We start from the raw sequence: 21,264 nt of genomic DNA on the forward strand, positions 1-21,264 counted from the left end.
AGTAATTTGAATATTGACCTCCATCATAATCTTTCAGTGTATGACAGATCATTAATTTAAGTAACATAAAATGTGTGAACAGATGTGTGTTCAGCAGCATTAATTAATTTTCTCGTGAAAATACACTAGCTGAAATTGTATTCTGGGAACTTTCACATGCTCACATATGAAAACAATCTAGTCCAAAAAGCAGTTTGACGGCGGATTTCATCACGTGAACTGTGTGAAAGCTCCAGCAGAGAATCACTGCACCACCTACGTTCCCATGTTGAGCCAGCTGGTCGTTACATAGGCCACAGAGGGGCGAGGGGCTGTAACTTCAGTCCCGGGCCTGTTCCTCTGTCCTGACAGGAGGAGGAGCTGTCTGATATGAAGGAAAACAGAGTTGATCTCAACGAGCAGCGACACCACAGCGAAGCCCAGATAGAGACGGGTCGTTACAGCAACACTGAAGCAGGAGATCACCTGAGGAAAGAGTTTGAAGAGACGAATCAAAGGTTAAAACACACGAGCAGCAAAACTTCATCCAAATTCTCACTTTAACAAAGTCACACATGCACAACTTCAAAGGTCACCTCTTCTTACCCATAGCTCTGCAGAGGAGGGTCTTACATCAATAATTAATTCATATCTTGTACACTATGTGTGTTGTGGTACCACTAAAGGTTTAGAGTATGAACTAACTGATTCATTCATGTTAATGTTGATATCTGCAGTTGTCAACACTGATCAGCAGTTAGAAGTAAATTTTGATCCACATGTGATCAAAAGTGATCAAACAAACATGTTGGAGGATGATGGAGACACACTGGAGGAGGGTACACTACTAACTTATTATTCACAACCTGGCAACATGAAGTCTAATGCATCATTAGAAAGTTGTACTGAAACATAGTGAAACTCCAACACTGCAGAAGTTGAACTGTGATCAAACAGAGGTGTTCAAGGTCTCACTTATAGAGGATCTACGTGAAGATAAAGGTTTTATGACCTCTCCTGTTAAATCAGCAACTGCACAGAGGCTCCTCAGCTCAGCTATAAGCAAACATATACGAAAGGCAGCCAATCAGCTGCCTCAAAACAAGTCTTATATTTTATGACGTAGTGACACTAAAGTCGCATACACACACACACACACACACACACACACACACACACACACACACACACACACACACACACACACCGAGGCAGCGATGTGTTGGCCTGCTGGAGGTGAACCAGGTCATGACCTCTGTCACATACAGAGATTAAACTGTCACACACATCAAGGCTGAAGGATGACTGTGCAGTTTCATTCACTGACCTCGTCATTATCACAACACACAGGTGTGTAAGGGTTGGGCCAATTAAGAAGAACACCTCACAGTGTTATGACAAATATAATAAATATATATATATATATATATATATATAATATATATATATATATAAATATATATATATATATATATAAAAATATATATATAAGTTGTATTGTAAAAGTGCATGTGTTTTTATCTATATGCATGTTTTCTAAAGGTGCAGTGTGTTGAGATTTCTCCTCCACTGTACACATGTGTACACACACACACACACACACACACACACACACACACACACACACACACACACACACACACACACACACACACACAGGATGTAAAGTTTATTACCACAGAGTGGTGGAAGAGCAGCTCCCAGGACTGTTTGAATGACTGATTCACGGCCAAGTCCAAGAGGTCGTTGATAAAATAACCTAGGGGAGAGAGTTGTATGAAAGCATGCATCAAATATACACATGTACATGCTGCACAAAACATCATGAAATGTAAAATATCACAACAGTGAACTCATGACTCTCAACTCATTTCCCTCAGTGATTCTCAGAATTGAAATTCTCTTTCACTGGTTTAGTTAAAGCTTGTTCAAACCCTTTGTTAAATCTTGCAGAATGCACGTTTTGGTGGATTACATTTTTACTGTCAGTGTATAATCTTTCATGATCAGTATTTGGTTTGTTACATGATCAAAGTCATAATTGTAAAACCCTCATAGATCCAGACTTTAAAGAAATGAATGCAAATGCTGGTGGAGAGGGCTGAGTTCCCTTTTCTGTTTCCATTGTCAATGTGGTGAGATTGAGAGTTGATCTGGGGCCTAATGGCAGGATAAAGTAATCTGTCTGCTGATCTTTTGTGTGTGTTAGTGTCAGAGTCTCACCTGTAGACACAGCTACAAGACTGTGGGAGAACACAGAGTGAGAGGAGATCAGGTCCTCCACCGTCTGAGGTTGAAGGTAGAAACTGCAAAGCAAGAGACAAACCACAGGAACAGTGAAGAACTTCTGAAATGTGAATAAATAACAGTACTAACCCAGACTGCTGTGTCTTTACGCACCACAACACAGCCCATGCTCCTGTCAGCGAGCTGTGAGCTAAAGAAGTGCTGATATTCCTCCACCTCCAGGCTTTCTTGCTTGCTTGCACAGGTGTTGGCAGAAGTCTGACAATCGTGTTCAGCAGTTTGAAGGAGCACGCTGATCCTCCAATGACCAGAAGTGTTGACCTCAAATCCATAACTAGACTTCACCACAGAGCCCAGCGCCCTGAGTTCACTTCAAATGCAGCACGCTTCTGTTTCCGTGCACATCTCAGGTGGGTGGGTGTCAACTGAAATTCACTTTGAGGAGGGAGAGAAAGGAAAACATATTGCTTAAGTGTCTTTAACACGCAGTATATTTGTAAGTAATCCCTGCCCTCTTACACACATTCCCCCTCACGTGGAGTGATAAACTGATCAGTGATAACAGGTGAAGGGTCTTGGTCGTACGATGGCTCGACATCATAGTATGATTCCCTCCCTGGCAAAAAATAGTCCAATCCACACACTGTTTTCTTGCTCCCATAGCATTTTTTATTCATTTATTGTTGCTTTGCCACTTAATAAGCATCACAGTTACATATCTCAAAACGACAAGCAACAGTCGTCCATTCAATACAACCCAAGGTAACTATGTATTCATAGTCAGGGGGAAATAGATCAGCTACAGAGAGACAGCAGTTACAGTGACAAAACCTAAACATTTAAAAAAAAAAAAAAAGGAAATTAAAAGGGAAAAAGATCAAAATAAATAGGACTACAAGTCTTTAACCATGTTTGCAGCTTTCCTGTCCTGTGCATATGCAGATGTTGCTTTGAGCTCGGACATGCTGACACTAAACAGGTATAATGTTTACAGCTGAAGCTGATGTGATCACTATTAGATGAGGAGGATGGAACTAGATTAAAACTTTAAGAGTCACCTCAGTGATTACAGATCATCCTGCGGGGATCATGAATGTCTGCGCCAAATACCACAGCTATCCATCAAGTAGTTGTTGAGACATTTCACTCAAAACCATGAATGTGATCCTCACGGCCGCACCAGTGCAAAAAGTCAGGTGATCAACAAAGTCACTGTGGTTCATCCTCTGAGGACCATGCACAAGCAATATCAAAACACAAAATAAGAAAATTAGGAGAAAATAGAAGCAAATGGTGAAATATTGGGTAATTCTACCTCTGGGTCTCGAACAGTTTATGAAAGGAAACTATGTAGAAACCAATAGTCTCTGCTAGAGTTTTATATTGTGTTTTATAACATGAGTAGAAGAGTAAAGTAGCAGAGATAGAAATACTTAAGTAAACTGAAAGTACCCCAACACTATAACACTATATACCTCAGGGAATGTACTTGGTTTCTTTCCACCACTGCTCAGTAATATTCTTCAGTTTTTGTCATTCAGTGATTTTCTAGAATTTTCTTTAAATCTTTGAGCTTTTCGGTGCTGAATCTTGAACCTCCTGAAACGATGCGTGTGTGATGGTACGTCCCTCACCTCCGGTTGTGTAAGTTGAGTTGCGTCCTTTCAGTGTCGGCGGCTGCTGCTGCCTCGTCAGCCTTTTCTCTGTGCTGCCGTTGTGAAACACAAAAGACCGTGGTCGCTTTTCTGTGGGACAATAACGGGGCTGAACATGACCAGGGGCATCACTGAAACTCTTCATTCACTGGAGTCCAAAAAAACACTTTTTGGTTGATTTTGCTTGTCTTATCAAAGCCAAATTGTCCAGTTTTCACAGCCTGTCAGGAACAAGGGATGAGGGTTGGGGATGGACACGTTGCCGTGGAAACGGTCTCCTATCCCGTCATTCAGCTGAGGAGCAGGAAACTATCTGTGAGCACGGACGGCTGTTTGAGGGAAAACTTCTTCTGACTAACTTTTCATGTTTCCGGAGGCGTTGTGTGGATCTGTGTGGTGTTACTACTAAACCAGAGGCATGTCTGGTGCAAAACCATGTGAGTAAACTTTGAATTCCCATTGTTTGAATGACAGAGGGCAGATATTGAAATTGAATTGAAATTAAAGTAATAATGCATATGGAGGACTTCGATTTCACTGATGTAGTTTGTTTAATATCTTTAAATTCATTTGAAATGTGTGTTTGTGTGTTCAGCCCAGCAGGAGTTTTCAGACTCTGATCCAGAGGACACATCAGAGGAGCTGACAGCCGTGGTGTGTCTGGAGTCAGACCTGCAGGATGGACAGTAAGGAGGGGAGGGGGGGATGTTCACAACCTGGCAACCTAAAACAGTGATAAAGTGATAAAGTCAAAAGTGATAAAGTCATAAACCATTAATCAATAAAAGATGATAGCCACACACATATGTAGCCACACCTGTCTTTCTTTGACAAACTAACAAACAAAAACAAGTAACAAAATAGTTATTGGGATAGTTCAAAGTGGGACTGACTGACAGACTGATGTTTCCATCCCCAGAGACGTCATGCTAGCATGGCTAAACACAGGTCTGAATATACAAACTTTCAACACAGAGTTTAACCAAACGTACATGTTTACTAAACAAAGATCGCAGGTACAAAATCTCTATTTTCAAGCTCACCTTTTGAATAACAGGCAACACTTTACTTTCAGTCCCCCTATTTAGGATATATGAGTAATACATGATGTAACACAAAATAACACACACATATTTCTACATAGAGAAGATAAAACCTGACAAATACTGTATAACAGTAGCTACTACCAACTGCATTATAGCGTCTATAGTATAATCTCATTCTGGTGTAAAAGTTATTGCATTATCAATGTGTGTGTGTGTGTGTGTGTGTGTGTGTGTGTGTGTGTGTGTGTGTGTATGTGTTATCTTAGGATGATGGAGGTTGAAGTGGGACATCACAGTGTGTTGTTGACACGCACCGACGGCATATACAGTGCCCTTGGTAACCAGTGTACACACTACGGCGCACCACTCAGCAAAGGTAAAAACACAGGAGGTGTGAAGTCAACATTTGTGCGAACAGAGTGACTTTATGAGACTCAGTTTGGAGGATGGGATATTTTCATCTGTTCATTTAGGCTGATAAAACATTTAATGAAACATGAGAATAGTTTGACTTCCATAGAAATATAGCATTTTTCAACATGTTCTGCGGTCTAACAGTTTATCTTAAATTATTGCTGTGTTTCTTAACAGTAACACTGAACATGGACGGATTATGAGATAATGGGCCCCTGGGCGCAAATATGTCAAAGGCCCCCCCTGCGCCCCCCTTATATAGGAGCAAGACACCCAGAATGAAACAGATGCATGTGTGTGTGACATACAATGATGCAAAGATGTTGTTTGTGGTCTATTTTGCATCTCTCTGAGGTTTTTTTGTGAGGTTTTATTGTCACGTTTGCGTCTCTGTGGTCATTTTGTCCGTCTATATGGTCGTTTTTGTGTCTCTTTGTTTTCATTTTGCATGTCTTTGTGTGTGTGTTTTGTGTCTCTTTGTTGTTCTTTTGTGTTTCCTTGCAGTCATTTGATTGACTTTCCAACAAGAAATGTTAGCAGACGCTTCAAACAAGCTCCAGCCCAGGGGCCCTGTAACCCCTTTTTGCCCCTGGGCCTGTACCTGGCAGGCCCGTGCAGTATCCATCCATGGCACTGAGTATGTAAATGATGTGTGTGTGTGTGTGTGTGTGTGTGTGTGTGTGTGTGTGTGTGTTCAGGGTTTATTTCAGGCAACAGAGTGCGCTGCCCGTGGCATGGTTCCTGTTTCAATGTCCTCACAGGAGATCTGGAGGAGTACCCCGGCATCGACTGTTTACCCTGCCACAAGGTACAAACCGGACAGACACACAGCCATGTAGCTTATGGGGAAATTTTCTTTCATTTTAATTTGTCTTTATGTCTTTTGAAGGTCAAAATTCAAAACAGCAAAGTCTACGTGTCTGTAAACAAGAAGGTAAGTGGGTTAACGTTTGGTTTTCAGTGGATGTTACTTCTTCTCATGGTGCTTCCGGTCTCCTCAGATCATTGTACATTTACTCTGTTCAGTGTGGAAATAAGGCCACACGGTTTGATTGTTTGGACAGCCATTAGCTATTGTATGGCAGCAGCTATTCTTCCTGGGGTCCATGTATTAATGTACACAATGACAACACAAATCAACACCACTCACCACAGACAATAACTGACAATAACAATACAACGCACAACACTACTGATGAAATGATGGTTGACAAGGTTAGCGCAACCCAACAGGAGCGCACCAGCCTCCTGTAGCCATGATGACCTTTGACATCATGGTTACGATAATACGTACGCTGTTAAGGTTTTGGACAGACGATGGACAAAAGTAACAACGTTGATTATCAGCTTTACAACCGGCCCCTGTGGTCGGTCGACTACCTATCTACTATCTACTATCCGTCAATCAAGCACCGTCTGTGCACACATAGTCCTCAGAAATCTCATCAGCCAAAACAAGTGAAAACTTCTGTGTGCACCACAGCTGTGTTTAAAACCAATAATATAGAGTCGACTTTGCTTTATCTGACCTGTTGTAGGTGACTAACAACATTAGACTTCTAATTCTTCCTGTTGACGAGTTTGTTTGATGGCGTGTTTTACGTGTGATTCAGACTCTCAGGCAGGAAAAGAGAATAAAGGGTATGGGAGTTGCAGTACCAGGAGTCACTCACACTATTCTGCTGCTGGGAGGAGGTGAGTGTGGACCACTCTGTATGTCTTTGTAAATGTAGATGTGTTGTATGTATGTGTGTGAAAAGTTGAAACAGTTGGTTGATTAATCGATTAGTTGACTGACGGATAATTAATTTACAGTTATACAGTTTACAGCTATAAATCTGATATACAAGTTTACAAAACGTCACAGGTGAAATGTTTTCAGGCTCACTTTTGAATAATAGGCAACAAAACAAAGGAATATATGTACAAGTATGTAGTAAAAGGCAACATGTACTAATTATACAGTTATGGTTATAATTTCATAGTGAAAGTGGGTAGTAAACATAGATGACTAAGTAATATATAGACTTCTATAGGCTGCATGTCAGTGTGTGTGTGTGTGTGTGTGTGTGTGTGTGTGATGGTGTGTTTACTCTGTGTAAGCGCAGGGGCTGCGTCGTTGATCTGCGCCGAGACGCTCCGGCAGGAAAACTTCAGCGGCAGAATCATCATGGCCTCCAGAGACGAGCTTTTACCTTACGACAAAACCCGACTCAGCAAGGTGCTGCAGAGTACACAACATTACATTGACGCCAAACAATTTAGTGCCGAGTATGTGTGTATTCTGTAACCATCACTTAAACCAACACACACACACACACACCCTGCGCTCATGTTACAGGTGATGAATGTGGAGAGTGACAGTATTGTGCTGAGGAGGATGGAGTTTTTCCATCAGTCGGACATTGAGGTGTGGCTCAGGAAAGAGGTGGGTTTGTCTCCTGTCCACTCACATCTTCAGTCTTACTTGTGATGATGTAACCTAGACTTGATCCTTGTCATATTTTGAACTGAATTTGCGTGTGGATAGGTTCACAGTGTTTCAGTTTTTGTGGACTCTCGCTGTGTTGACAGGCGCTGTCAGTGGACACAGACAAGAAAACAGTCACATTCGATGATGGTTCAATCCAGAGCTACGACCAGCTCCTCATCTCCACAGGCTGCAGGTACAGACAGATACACACACGAACACTGTGCAAGCCTGTGCAGGCGATTTCCTTTGAAACCAGGGCCAGTCCAAGCCTTTTTGGGGGTCCTATGCCGCCACCCCTCATCCCTCAAATGGGCAAATGTGCACACCAATAATGAAGTAGAATTTAGGACAATTAAAATCAAATCACCATCAAATTTATCAGGTAAAAGTATAAAATACTAGTTAATGAAATTGTGAACAGAACAAGTAAATTAAAAAATTTCAAAAAAATAGTTTGCCACCTTATGGATGCAAACACTTTGAATTTGGGGCGACTCAAACACAATCAGGGATTGCATTTGTTTTGATTGTGGCAGTTTTGGCCAAAGTATTTTAATCAGTCAACTATGACCAACAGCAGATATGAGAACTGCGCTTTGTGTATGGAAAGTGGTCATCGTTGAGAGTCATGGCCTGTCTTTTAGAGCAAAGGGTCTGGATGTGCCCGGCATGAAGCTGGACAATGTGAGGATGTTGGAGACACCAGAGGACGCGCGGCAAATCCATGCGGCCTGTCTGGGCTGCAAGGTCGTCCTCGTGGGAACCTCGTTTGTCGGTACTGTGTTTGGCAGTTTGCAGAATGGAAATGTGTCGGAAATGAAGCAGACAGCATCAGAATGTAACGGCTTATTTGATGGTCAAATGCGGATAAAGTATAAAAAGTTTTCATCAGTTCATCAGTTTTCTAAAGGCCCGAAACTCAGAGAGGATTATCAGATGAGCCAAAAATAATAAAATAAAACTGATTACATCAATAAATAATACTGTTAGAGAAATAAATTAAATTTTACTCTTACTCTTACTCTTTTTATTTCCTTTTATTCTCCATTTTAATAATCAAACTAAAAGAATTATTTAATGATGTGTTTTTTTCAGGAATGGAAGTTGCATCTTATTTGATAGACAAAGCCTCCAGCATCACAGTGATTGGCAGCAGTGAGCTGCCGTACCAGAACACACTGGGTCCTGAAATTGGCAGACTCACCATGACGGTAAAAAAAAAAAGAAAGAGAGAGAGAGAGAGGGAGGGAGTCCTGATTTGTATCCTCACATTTCTTCTCTACAAGTTCAGCTAACTGCAGTTTAAACTCTGTTGTTCCTGCAGATACTGTCGGAGAAAAATGTGCGATTCTACATGAATGATAATGTGACAGAGGTCAAAGGTGTGGATGGCAAGGTAAAGCGGGAAAACACACGATGTGCCAATTTGTTTTGTCACTCAAAATTCAGACGTGAACATCAGTAAACACAGTGACATTTTGTTTTGCAGTGGAAAAAATATAAACACTCTTACCACTTCCTGTCTTCTGTCTCACTGTCGTTGTCTTCCTCAAGGTGAAGGAGGTCGTGCTTAAAAGTGGAAAAGTTATCCCAGCTGATGTTTTGATTGTCGGTATCGGTAAGTGCAGTGTAGACACATTTCACATCGATACATGATACATGACTGTGAAGTGGTGCGAGCATCGTCAACATCCATGTTGCAATTTGGGTTTGGTAGGTGTCGGTCTAAGAGAAGTTACAGCGACCTGTGTGTAAGATAAAACAGTGTAATCATCAAATACAACATTGATACTGTGAAGTATGAACTGATCAAAAAAAAAAAAAAACAGCTTCAAAACCTTTTCCCTTCAGTCTTTATGCTAAGCTAACTGGCTGCTGGCTGTAGCTGTAAAAATTCAACAACAAAAAAAACTGAAGCAATAACATCAAAGATTTAAAAATCTGCAGCTTCACAGAAAGCTGCCACCTGCTCTGTCCCTCATTGCTGCTAAGGTCTAGTGACACACACCTGTTTCCTCTTTCCCTACTGAGCTGCTGATCAATCCCTCTGACCCACAAAAACTACTGAAAATATACAAACCTACAGTCACATCAGTCACATCTCACAGCCAATGTATTGAATGACTGAACCTGAAAAATTTAAAGAAACATCCAACAAAAATACTGATTAAATAAAAATGATAATGACAATGACACTGTGGGGGATCAGGGATGAAAAGCGAATGCAGCAGCCATTTCTTGTTTTGTAACTCTCCAACAGAAAGAGAATAAGTGTTTTTCTCAAAATGTCAAACTTTTGCTTAAAACGTTTTTTTTTGTAATTGTGTTCTATTTATTAATGACATGCAAAAATCCCTGAAAACTTTGATGTTTTAGCTCAATAACCTACTCAGCCATGTTTGTCCTCCTTCCTCCACCAGGCATCATCCCTAACTCAGAGTTCCTGCGGGGCAGTAAGATACAGATGGATGCAAAAAACTTTGTAGTAGCCGACAAGGTCAGCTAATAACCATCTTCACTTGATCGCATTCCTGGAGAGCCCGAACAGAAACTAAGGGTTAATAAATCTCCACATTACTCACTATATTCTGTACCATTAATCCTCAGTTTCCTGCCTGTATCTCCCTCCTGCAGTACATGCAAACCAGCGTCCCTGATGTCTTCTGTGGTGGTGACCTGGCCACCTTCCCCTTGGCGATGGCCAATAACCGGCTGGTCAACATCGGACACTGGCAGATGGCACAGGCACATGGTAATGTGGTAACAATGTAAATGTGGTCACACAGCCCTGACTGCTGTCTGTAAAAGCACTATAATCAATAAAGCAAAGGAGAAAACATATTAGTGTAGCAGTCCAGATAGAAAATAGCAATGTCTTTCGTGGTAGGTGGTTAAAAAAAAAAAAAGACTTTAAAACAGCTGTAGATACTGAGAGATACCCTGATTGTCTCTTATTCTTTTTAATATATGATGTGTTTAATATCTGTCTCTGTACAATATCTTGTTTAGTTTTTTATTTCCTGTTAAACTTTAAATGTTTTTAGGGAGGATAGCAGCTCTGAACATGCTGAATAAACAGACTGAACTCAAATCAGTTCCTTTCTATTGGACCGTCCTACTGGGTAAAACCATCCGATATGCAGGTGGATACACACACACACACACACACACACACACACACACACACACACACACACACACACATACACACACACACATACACACACACACACACACACACACACACACACACAAACCCCCACATGTGCATGTGTATGCATATGTTTGTGCGTATCTTTGCAATTGTTCAATCTGACACAAAACCCATAATGCTGAGTGCAGCCACACTGAGAGGCTTTCATAGTCACATGACTGAGGTTGCAGCAGCACTATCGGACACAAACCACGACCTCACATGTGCAGATATAGTGACAAAAGATTTTTTGTTGTATATTTATTATGATATTTAAGTCAGTACCTAACTCACAATTTGGACCCTTTAATCAAAGAGAGCAGCAGTAACACATTTAACATGCTCTGACCTGTTCATCCTGCTGCTCAGTAACTCACTGTACGCACAAACTATATCCACTGAATCCCACCATGGCCGAATTCTAATTTCCCCACCTTCACCATTAATGTCTTGATTTATCTTGGTTTTGTGCAGGCTACGGGGAGGGATACACTGAGATTGTGATGAAAGGAAAGTTTGAGGACATGAAGTTCCTGGCATTGTACATCAAGTAAGCTAAGAAATAACAAACTGTTGTTGTTAACAAGAAGTGTCTTTAATTGGAAAAATGTGACTCTCTTAATAGATAAATGTCCAAATATGTACATGTATGTTTTCTATTTATTTATTTATTTATATTACCATAGGAATGATGAAGTCATCGCAGCAGCGAGCCTGAACTACGACCCAGCAGCGTCTGCAGTAGCTGAGAGGTTCGCAGCAAGAAAAGTCATCACGAAGAAAGAGGCTCAGTGTGTAAAATCTTTCTTTCTTTCTTTCTTTGGATAATTTTGGTTGAACGTAATCTGAATGGCAGATGATGTTATGATGTATATTCACAGAGATGTAGAGTTTCATTCACAGTGAACAAAGTATGCACCCCTCACAGTGATCAGGGTATTACATGCACATCGAGATAAATGAAATAAACCTTTATTATAGAAGGAGACAGGAAAGAGCTAACAGGAAATGAAGGGAGAGAGATGGGGAGATGCAGCAAAGGCCTCTTATTATACTCAGACACAGACATTGCAATTACATCTTCATCAGATTTAACCCAGGGGCCACTAGGAAGCCTCATTTTCTGCTTTGTTAGAGCAAAAGTCAACATTCCTCCTCCAGGATCTGGGTCATTTTGTTGTATGGGAGCTGATATGGTGTCTTGAAATACAATAATACAAGACAATTCTTTGAAGAATCAACCTGAGAGCAATGAACAATGAACCTACAAAGAATCATGACTGGAGTCCTAAGCTGCCCTAAGTTTTACAGAGCTTTATCCCATATTTCAGCCCATTGTTTTCTCCTTCACTCTTGCGACTCTTATAACCTTGTTTTCCGACGCACCAGCATCTGTTTTCAATGAAGAAGCTGTAAAAAAAAAAAAAAAAAAAAAAACTCACTGTATGCTACTTGCTCAGCACCAAACAGCAAATACACAAAGTTAGCAATTAGCCGGTGAAGACAGTGGAACATTTAGCTGTTAAAGCATCGGATATTTCCCTCAGGAGTCGGTAGAGACCAAAAACTGAACTAAAAGGAGAGTGAATATTGGACGTACATTCCTGAGGTGAGCAATAAGCAAGCATAAGATTGCTAGCAAGTTAAAATGGTCAATGTTGTGTTCACAGCTTGTTTTCACTGCCCCCAAGTGGCCAACAAAATCAATTATTTAATTTTAAATGACCTGCGTTATTCAAACATTGTTGGATATGTATTTTATTAGCTCTGTGACTCAAATTTAAAATTAGTCCTCTCTTTTTCCTGACAGGTCAGATGATCTGAGCTGGCTGCAGTTGTCCTGATCTACACTTTTCCTCTCCACTCACCCGCTCAACACATCGTCTGTACAGTGTCGACGTGACTCCGCAATGTCCTTCATCTGTCTCTTCATCAACACCACTCTCACCAAGGACAAACAGTTTGGAGACTTTGATGAAAATGATTGATTCAGGAGAGACTTCAGTGATGCCATCAAAAAGCAGCAGCCACAGTGAAGTTTATATTTAGAGTTGGGTGTTTTGATGCAGGTTGAGTGGAAGTATTTGATTAAAATTGTACGTCATGCGGGGTGGGGTGGGGGGGGGACTCCACCATGCAAACAACAGATACCTCAGATGGATGCAGCTTTTGGGACTTCTTTTTTTTTTATTTATTTTTTTTTATATATTTTGTATTATTTCATTCGATTATTTTAATTTCTTGGTATTTCAGTAACACTCCAGAGACATCACATTTAAGATGCCTCAGTATGTTCTCTGCTGTTAATATTATAAAGGCGGTTTGTTAGCGGCCTTTTACTTAGATGGGGCTGCTGGAAAAACACAAGTGACCTTAATGCCCACTGCAGCCATGTACGTGGTGCGGTCAGTGAGTCGGAGGGGGGATTAGGAGAACAGAGGGGGAGTGTTCATCTCTTTGAAGCAGAGATGCTGAAACAGGCAACGGTAACAAAACACACCAACGGGGAACAATAAGCCTTCGGCAAACAGCGCACAAAGGCAGTGTGACAAAACCTGCACAAAAGAAATGCTGTGTTTTTCTCTCTTTCCCCCTCTGTCTCTCTGCTGGTTTGTCACTGTCTTTACTTCACACCTCAACATTTACTTTTAGCTTCACTGTCAGCAGCATGCCTCATGTTCACTATGTCCACGGCTCAACTAGTGCAGACTTTTCAAAGCCAGTGCAGGATATAATACTCAAGGTGGCTAAAAGAGCACATTAAATACCTGGCATCAATGGTTTTTTCACACACTGATGCAAAAATGGTTAATTGTTTGATAAGACCACAGATCATTAAGGATGGATTTTAGGCACATTTCACTGCACATCTTGTTTTCCACTCTTGCCAATTTTAAATTTATTTTCATCCTCCTGCTCATTTTACTGGCAGAATGCAACCCTGCCCTGATAATCCTGCAACCTCACATCTCTGAGGATTGCATTTACAGCATTATAATGTCAAGCAATGGCTTATTTTCAGTTATCTACAGTGAAACAGCTTTAAGCCTTACTTTGCACCCAAACACATTGTTACAGTGAGTAACTGAGCATATTATGAATTCCTCAGGGAATAAAATATAGATTTTGTTCTCCTGAGGATCGTAAGTGAAAGATGAACTCCAGCTCTCGTAAGCATAAGAACAATCCTGAACATCAGTCCTCTTGTTCATCAGCTTTGTTAAGCGAAGTGAACCCTGATGCCAAGGGAGATATAATAGGGATGTACTTGTCATTTAAACTTTTTGTCCTGTGTTTCACTTTGTTCATGCATAAAACAAACATCTCAGTCACAACAGTATCGTCTGGTTTGCCTTCATTGTGTTGGAGCCTCTGATTCATCAGGGAATACATGACTTTTCTGCCACCTATTGTTCAGCAGTGGTGGTGTCTTTGCTTTCGGCATGGACGGGAACAACACATAATGTGTCTGTCTTTGTAAAATACTTTTCTATGTTACTTGATGTCACTTGCAGGAGGCAAACAACATCAACTTCATCACAGCAATGAAATTTAAACTTGACACTGAAAATATTATTAACATATCACTGCTAGCTACCGTTCAATGAGGAGGTCAGACTGGATATTGGATTTTAATTTCCTTCTCCTTTGCCTTTTATACTTAATAATAAATGACAGCAAGAATGAGAGAAAAGCATATTCCTGCACATTAGATCACTGCTCCACCAGGTCAGCCAATATACAACAGTTTGCTTTTGCTTTTAAACACATTTTATTAGATAGTGTGACGGCATTGTAACAAATAGTTACAGTCGCAGTTTTAATTCAACAGCTCCACAACCACCGTGGTGCTGGAAATTTTTGTAAAAAAAAAAAGAAAAAGAAGGAAAAGAAAAAAGAGAAATACTAACCTACTGTATATTTTAAAATCATCAACCCCCATACATTCAACCCTCCTCTTTGTCACCAACTGCATGTGATGTGAGGGGGGGTTCAGTGGTATTATCCTGATAGGGTTTCAGTCCTGGAAGATCAACTTTGGGTCTTCTCCGGAAGTGTTACATAATTTAGAAGCACAAGATAAACTCTGAAAATCCTCTATTAAGTTTTTAACAGGCCTATTCAGCAGGAGGATTGTCCTGTCCTCGTCTACTGACAGTCATGGCACTGCGGATACGTATTTTGTACCTGCCAGAGAAAGCATCTCTATCGGGTGCTTTAAAGGGTATTGAATTGGCAACATCCTCAGTTTGTCTTCAGTCCAACGTCTTAACAGCACCCAAGGACCTTCACTCTGTGCCTCACCATGGCTAAATCTATTTTAAACTGTGAACAAATAAAGCCTGTGATGACTAACAGCATAAGGCTCTCATTTGCTTCTTTAATTCAGTCTATGCTCAAATGCAGGAGTGACGCATTCTCTTGTTGGTCAGATTCAGTCTCTGTGCTCTCTTTAGGAAAAGTCTGTCTCAAGGCATCCAGGGTTTCCTTTAATAGAGCCTCTCTATGTGCGTTGTAACGCTGTCGCCGGCTGGCCCTGTACAGCTCCAGCCTCTTCTCCTCAGCCTGGGGGTCCTCCAGCACTCCCTCCCACCTCAGGCTCTCTCTGGCCTGGGTGCAGAGCTCTGACAGATGCCCCTGTGCTGGAGCTCCACAGCTGCTGGTTTTGTTTGTTGCTGTCAGTGGAGCTGGTGAATCCTTTGGGTGTTTTTTGCTCCTCCGGAAACTGCCAGCAAGACGCTCTCCGTCCTTCTTGCTAGCAGCTCTGAGCCTTGGCAGCTGGCCTCGGGGCTGACCGGGACTCTGAGGGGTCAGCAAGGACACTAGCGAGGTCTCTGGATGCAAAGATACAGTCTGAGGTTTCTCTGTAGAAAGGCAACATAAACATGTAGGCGCATGCACAGCACCAGACAACTGAGGGTTTAGATTACTAATGACTCCCTCTGGAGTTGGAGGGCTAATGGCTTGGTTTACAGTAATGAGCTATACAAGGCTGGTGAGGGGAACGACACTGGGGTCCTATTCTCTAGTGACCTATTCAACCCTGCAGGGTATCCTCTACCACCCCCACATGATCCAAACTACTTTTTACGTTGCATACATTTACATTGACCTTCATTTAAACTGCTGAAGCAACGATAAATTAGGGTGAGTTTAAACCCTTTTTCCAGTTCTTGGTTCAGTCTGTTCTCCCTAACTCTGTAGCATGACTAATTACATCTGCATGCTATGAGAGAAGTTTTAGGACTTTAAGGCTTTTCATTATGTGACAGTTTATATGACAATACTGTTCCTTGGCAACATTTAGTGCTTCAGGAATATGTATTTCATGGTCTGCTTCTAGAGGATCGGATTTAAATAAAGAGAATGTGGCACAATAAGTTAATTTCCTTTGCTGTTACAAAGCCTCCCGTCCCAAATCTATTTTTCAATCCTCCATTTCTGTGAGGGGAATGCACAAAAAGATTACAGATTCCAAGCTGGTTTGTCTTTGAAGGCCAGTGAAGGACTGACGTGTAATTAATTTTTTTTTTACAAAATTTAGAGCTTTACAGCAACTATTGTGTCTGTATTGGAGACCAGATAACCCAGCCAATGTGCTCCTCGATATCCATTGGCAAGCTATATAGTTACCTAGAGGTACAGACCATGAAGTACAATGTCCCCAGTTAAGTCCAGGTGGAGACCTTGGTTGCATGTCATTCCCTATCTCTCTGTCAACTCACTAGTAAAGACATAAAATGTCCCACAAAAAATTCTGAATAAAAAATGTATGTAACGTAATTAATTGTTTGTCTATAACACGTTGGTGATGACTGATGTCAGTGACCATGATGGAAGAGTAAACAGGCCTGTTGTTTGTATTACTACTTCTTTTACTATAGTGTACGATATAATAATAAAAACTGTAGAACTAATTTATCAATATGATATTCCTGGATTCAAATTAAAACAATTAAAATGTAATTTTCCTCGGAATTTAAAGAGTTAAATCATTCATTCTAGCAGTTCTCTGTTGATGGACCTGGTGGTTTATCCATGCTGTTGGGCATAGTAGGTACTTGAGTAAAAATATTTATCCACTTTTTGGGTTAAAACTAGATTTATGCCACTTTAGTTTTCTGCTTCATCACATTTCAGACATAATTATTGTGCTTTTTACTTCAGTTATTTGACAGCTGTAGTTCCTAGTTTGTATTATAAAATTGTGAATACAAAACCTAGTGAGAGTTTATAAAACATGGTGCATTGTTACTAATATAACAATGTTACTAAAGTAGTTCAAATTAGCTCCACCTCAATCAAACACATTAACATGCTACTTACACATCTAAAGCTATGATACAGTATAATGTAATTGGCTGTGGTCATTTTCCTACATACTGAGTGCTTTTGAAACTATAAGTACACTTTGTTCATGCAATTCTGACTACAGGATTTTTCCTTACTATGTTTACATTGAGATGCTGCTACTTAGACGAAAAAATGAAGCTATTTACGTGTATTTTCTGCAGGGGTGGTGGAGTCAGTTGCTTTCTTTCTTTTCTTCTTTTTCTTCTTCTTGTCAGAAGAACTGGACTGCTGCAGCAGCGTACAGCTTTTGTTTTCTGGCATGATGTAGTCCTGGCACGCAGTGCTGATGAACCTGTGCAGAATAAAGCAAGTTAACCGAGTCAGACAACGAAAAGGATACAACTGCGAGACCATTCAATTTGGAAACTTAGAACAACAGCAACAGTCTGAAAGACAACTGTGAATTGCAAAAAAATTAATGTAAGCTAATCCTGTACACAGAGACCTGGAAATCTTCGTTTACTCACAAGAGACGGAACTGTACAGCGCGTATCGTCAGGTGTCGTTGCACAACAAACTACTTTATTTTTTGTGGCCTATAAAAAAAACGTTTGTACAAACCACGAAAAGGCAGAATAAAAGTGGGTAATGCTAGATACTACATCGCTACCTTTGATACTTCCTATTTGTTCCGGGACAAGCATTTCCACAACCCCACTTCGCCGTGTTGCCCGGTGACGCGTCTCTGGCAACAGGACACACCTTCTCCAGGAAGAGCAACGTGTGGCGGAAGAAGACTCAACTACCACAAATAGACACAAAACTGTCATAAAGAGGTACAAAACTAGACAAAACAACTTCAGAGACACCAAACTACCACAAAGAGACTAAACGAATGCAGACACAAAAGTACCTGAGGGCGACGCTGTGTTTATTTCAGTCTAGGTATAAGGAAGGGTTGGGGACCTTTTACATATTTGAGTTTTGGACTTATTATAATCCTATCGCATCTTATATTTAATATGTTTCATATTATGTGTTCTGTAATTTGGTGTCTAGAGTGAATATGAATTGCCCCCCTCTTCACAATAATAAAAAAACAAGGAAGAGATTCAAAGTGAGACTATGTAACTTACAAAAGAGGAAATAATACAATGTTCCTTTACGAATAAAGATGTAAACTAAAGCATGAGTACAGCCTGGATTATTGTTTGAAAACATTTAATAAAATATTATCTTATCTTGTTGATGAATTGGTGTCTTCAGTATCTTTTATTTTTGTGTCAAAGGGAAAAAACACTGCTGCAATGTGTTTTTACTATTGTTCAAGGAACTACTTCTTATTAAATTGCTACACTGGGATTTTTTTTATGTTGCCTCTGACAATATCCACAGCACACAGCATGGTATTTCCCAGGGAGTTTCCATCCTATTCCTGTCCCACTAAATCCAGTCCCCCACTGGTTCCTCAATACAGAAAACACATCACATGCGCACACACACACACACACACACACACACACACACACCACACACACACACACACACACACACACACACACACACACACACACACACACACACACACACACACACACACACACACACATCGAAACACACAGACACACAGTATGGCCAACACACTCTATTACACACACTGTAGCCTTTCTAATAATTACTGGATAACTAAATTTGAATCTTGGAAACTATGTTGTGTCTGCTGTTAAACCAGTGCTAAGAATAGGCTCTGAGCTCAAACAAGTCTGTCTCGCCTCTGCACCCCCCCCCCCCCCCCCCCCCCCACACACACACACACATATCTGAGCTCTTCCAGTAATAAGAAAGAGGATAAATCATGATGCTGAGTCAGAGAAGACACGTCACATTTATCCATGCAGGAGTAACAAAGGTCACAGTGAGATGAAGACCTGATACAGGTGGTTTTTAAAGGGCCTCTTCTTACAAGTGACAAAAAACAAAATCATACAGGCAAACTGAATCAGTTATGGTTAACACAAAGCACATTTAGCTTTGAAAACTACACTTATGTACCTTTGATCCACAATTTGTTATTCATTCTACTAGGTCATGTGACTTGTTGCGTTTTTATGTGTAGTGAACCATGCCCCTGCCTACACGTCTTGTTCTGATGAGCTTGCGAGTCACGAATGGTGGTGGTGGGGTGGGGGGTGCACACTTCTCCATCTGGTGCAGACATCATTATACAAACAGATCTTAAGGTGCTGTAAGCTCACTGGCATTTGCCTGCAAGGCCGTTTTTTCAACAACAGCTCAACAGCTTTTGCAAACATACCAAATTAGATTATGTTTGGAGGGGACTTGTACATGAGAGCACTCAGAATTTCAAACCAATCATTGTGAATGTTTTACAGAAGGGGGTTTAACCTGACGGGTATATCGCCAGGCACTATATGTAATATGTACAGCAGTTGGTACATGTAACATAGTGGAGTAGGTTATTCTGTGTTAATTATGTTGAGTAACACACAGATGTAGCACACAGATTATTCTTTGAGCTGATTTAGTGCCTGAAATTAGTAAATGTTATACAAAGGCATGAAAAAGTTTGTCAACCCCTTTGGACTGACCTGGTTTTCTGCATTAATTGGTCATAAAATGTGATCTGATCTTCATCTAAGTCACACATGTAGACAAACACAGTATCCCTGAGATAATATCACACAAACAATTATAACCTTTTGTGTCTTTATTGAACACGGCCATTAAACATTCACAGTGCTGGTGGAAAAAGTAAGCGAACCTTTGGTAGCAATAACCTGAAATAAGAGCTCCTGGTAGCGGCAGATCAGACCTGCTCAATGATCAGGAGGACTTTATGACCATTCTTCCTACAGATTACAGTCTGGGCTCTCACTGAGCCACTGCAAATGGTGGATTTTTCTTTGTTTGAAGTCAATTCTGTTGTATATTTACTCTGATGTTTAGGGTCATTGTCCTGCTGCATCAGGTGGACAGCCACCCCGACATTATCCTGTAAGATACCTTAATAAACTTGGGAATTCATTTTCCTCTTAATGATATTGAGCTGTCCAGGCCCAGAGGCAGCAAAGGCCCAAATCATGATACTCCCTCCACTGTACTTCACCTTTCGGATGATGTTTTCATGTTGGTATGCAGTTCCCTGTTTACTTTTGTTTCTTTGGAAAGCAGTAGCTTCCTTTCTGTTGTGAATGGTAGGACATCATGCTCCAGGCAACCATGTACTATGATTTGTATATGGTAGACTTGTGAGCAAATATGTTAACCATTCATTCATTTAAACCTTTGGCTGTTTCTCTGGGTCTTTGGAGTCGTCTAAGCTGGATGCCCACTTCTAGGGAGAGTAGCCACAGAACCCAAACCTCTCTATAGACGTTCTGAGAACTGATGAATATCTAATCGCTTTGAGATGACTCTGTAACCCTTTCAGTTTTATGCAAATCAACAATTCTTGATTGTCTTTCTGAGAACTCTTTTTTGCAAGTCATGCTTCACATCAGCAGATGCTTCTTGTGAACAACAGAATCGAAATGTTGAAGTGTTTTTTTTAAGTAACGGTATCTCTAAACCACACGTCCAATCTGGTTTCATTGACTTGACTCCAGGTTTGATAACCCCTGACTCCATTGAGCTATGGTTGACGTTATTAGCTGTGGGGTTCACATGTGTTTTCCAGCCTGCAGTATGAATGTTTGAATGGTGTTTTCAAAATGGATGAAGATCTGACCATATTTTAGTACAGATTTATAGATATATGGAGGTAATTCTATAATCATTTTCACAACAGACATTTAAACTCTAACCAAACAACCACAAACTATTAGAGTGGTGAGCCCATGACAAAAGATTCCCAAATATGTACACAGCTGGCTTCGTGAGAAAGGCCACATGACTGTCAGGCAATAAGCCACCTGTAACAGTGAGCAACCTCGGACTGATTAG

At 40.7% G+C, this 21,264-nt stretch overlaps 3 protein-coding genes across 3 annotated transcripts; 1 reads left to right on the forward strand and 2 right to left on the reverse strand.

The window, feature by feature from the left end:
• Nucleotides 1-193: 193 nt before the first annotated feature.
• LOC130182785 (TLC domain-containing protein 2-like) lies at nt 194-4,311 on the reverse strand. Its single transcript, XM_056397933.1, has 5 exons — nt 3,861-4,311; nt 2,380-2,661; nt 2,030-2,285; nt 1,656-1,808; nt 194-465 (listed from the first exon to the last, which is right to left on the reverse strand). Exons 2-5 carry the CDS (start codon nt 2,556-2,558, stop codon nt 256-258), a joined length of 798 nt encoding a protein of 265 aa, XP_056253908.1. The 5' UTR covers nt 2,559-2,661; nt 3,861-4,311; the 3' UTR covers nt 194-255.
• On the forward strand, nt 4,300-14,768 carry aifm5 (apoptosis inducing factor mitochondria associated 5). The gene is made up of 19 exons (XM_056397934.1): nt 4,300-4,318; nt 4,477-4,567; nt 5,194-5,303; nt 6,040-6,149; nt 6,231-6,275; nt 6,955-7,036; nt 7,450-7,562; nt 7,683-7,769; nt 7,916-8,007; nt 8,459-8,589; nt 8,910-9,025; nt 9,139-9,210; nt 9,369-9,432; nt 10,235-10,311; nt 10,449-10,566; nt 10,859-10,957; nt 11,482-11,557; nt 11,694-11,798; nt 12,818-14,768. Exons 1-19 carry the CDS (start codon nt 4,300-4,302, stop codon nt 12,849-12,851), a joined length of 1,641 nt encoding a protein of 546 aa, XP_056253909.1. The 3' UTR covers nt 12,852-14,768.
• Nucleotides 14,769-14,873: 105 nt separating this feature from the next.
• liat1 (ligand of ATE1) lies at nt 14,874-19,519 on the reverse strand. The gene is made up of 4 exons (XM_056397935.1): nt 19,438-19,519; nt 17,972-18,098; nt 17,508-17,653; nt 14,874-15,872 (listed from the first exon to the last, which is right to left on the reverse strand). Exons 1-4 carry the CDS (start codon nt 19,517-19,519, stop codon nt 15,394-15,396), a joined length of 834 nt encoding a protein of 277 aa, XP_056253910.1. The 3' UTR covers nt 14,874-15,393.
• Nucleotides 19,520-21,264: the final 1,745 nt, after the last annotated feature.

This window comes from Seriola aureovittata, chromosome 15 (assembly GCF_021018895.1).
Source record: "Seriola aureovittata isolate HTS-2021-v1 ecotype China chromosome 15, ASM2101889v1, whole genome shotgun sequence".
NCBI classification, from domain to species: Eukaryota; Metazoa; Chordata; class Actinopteri; order Carangiformes; family Carangidae; genus Seriola; species Seriola aureovittata.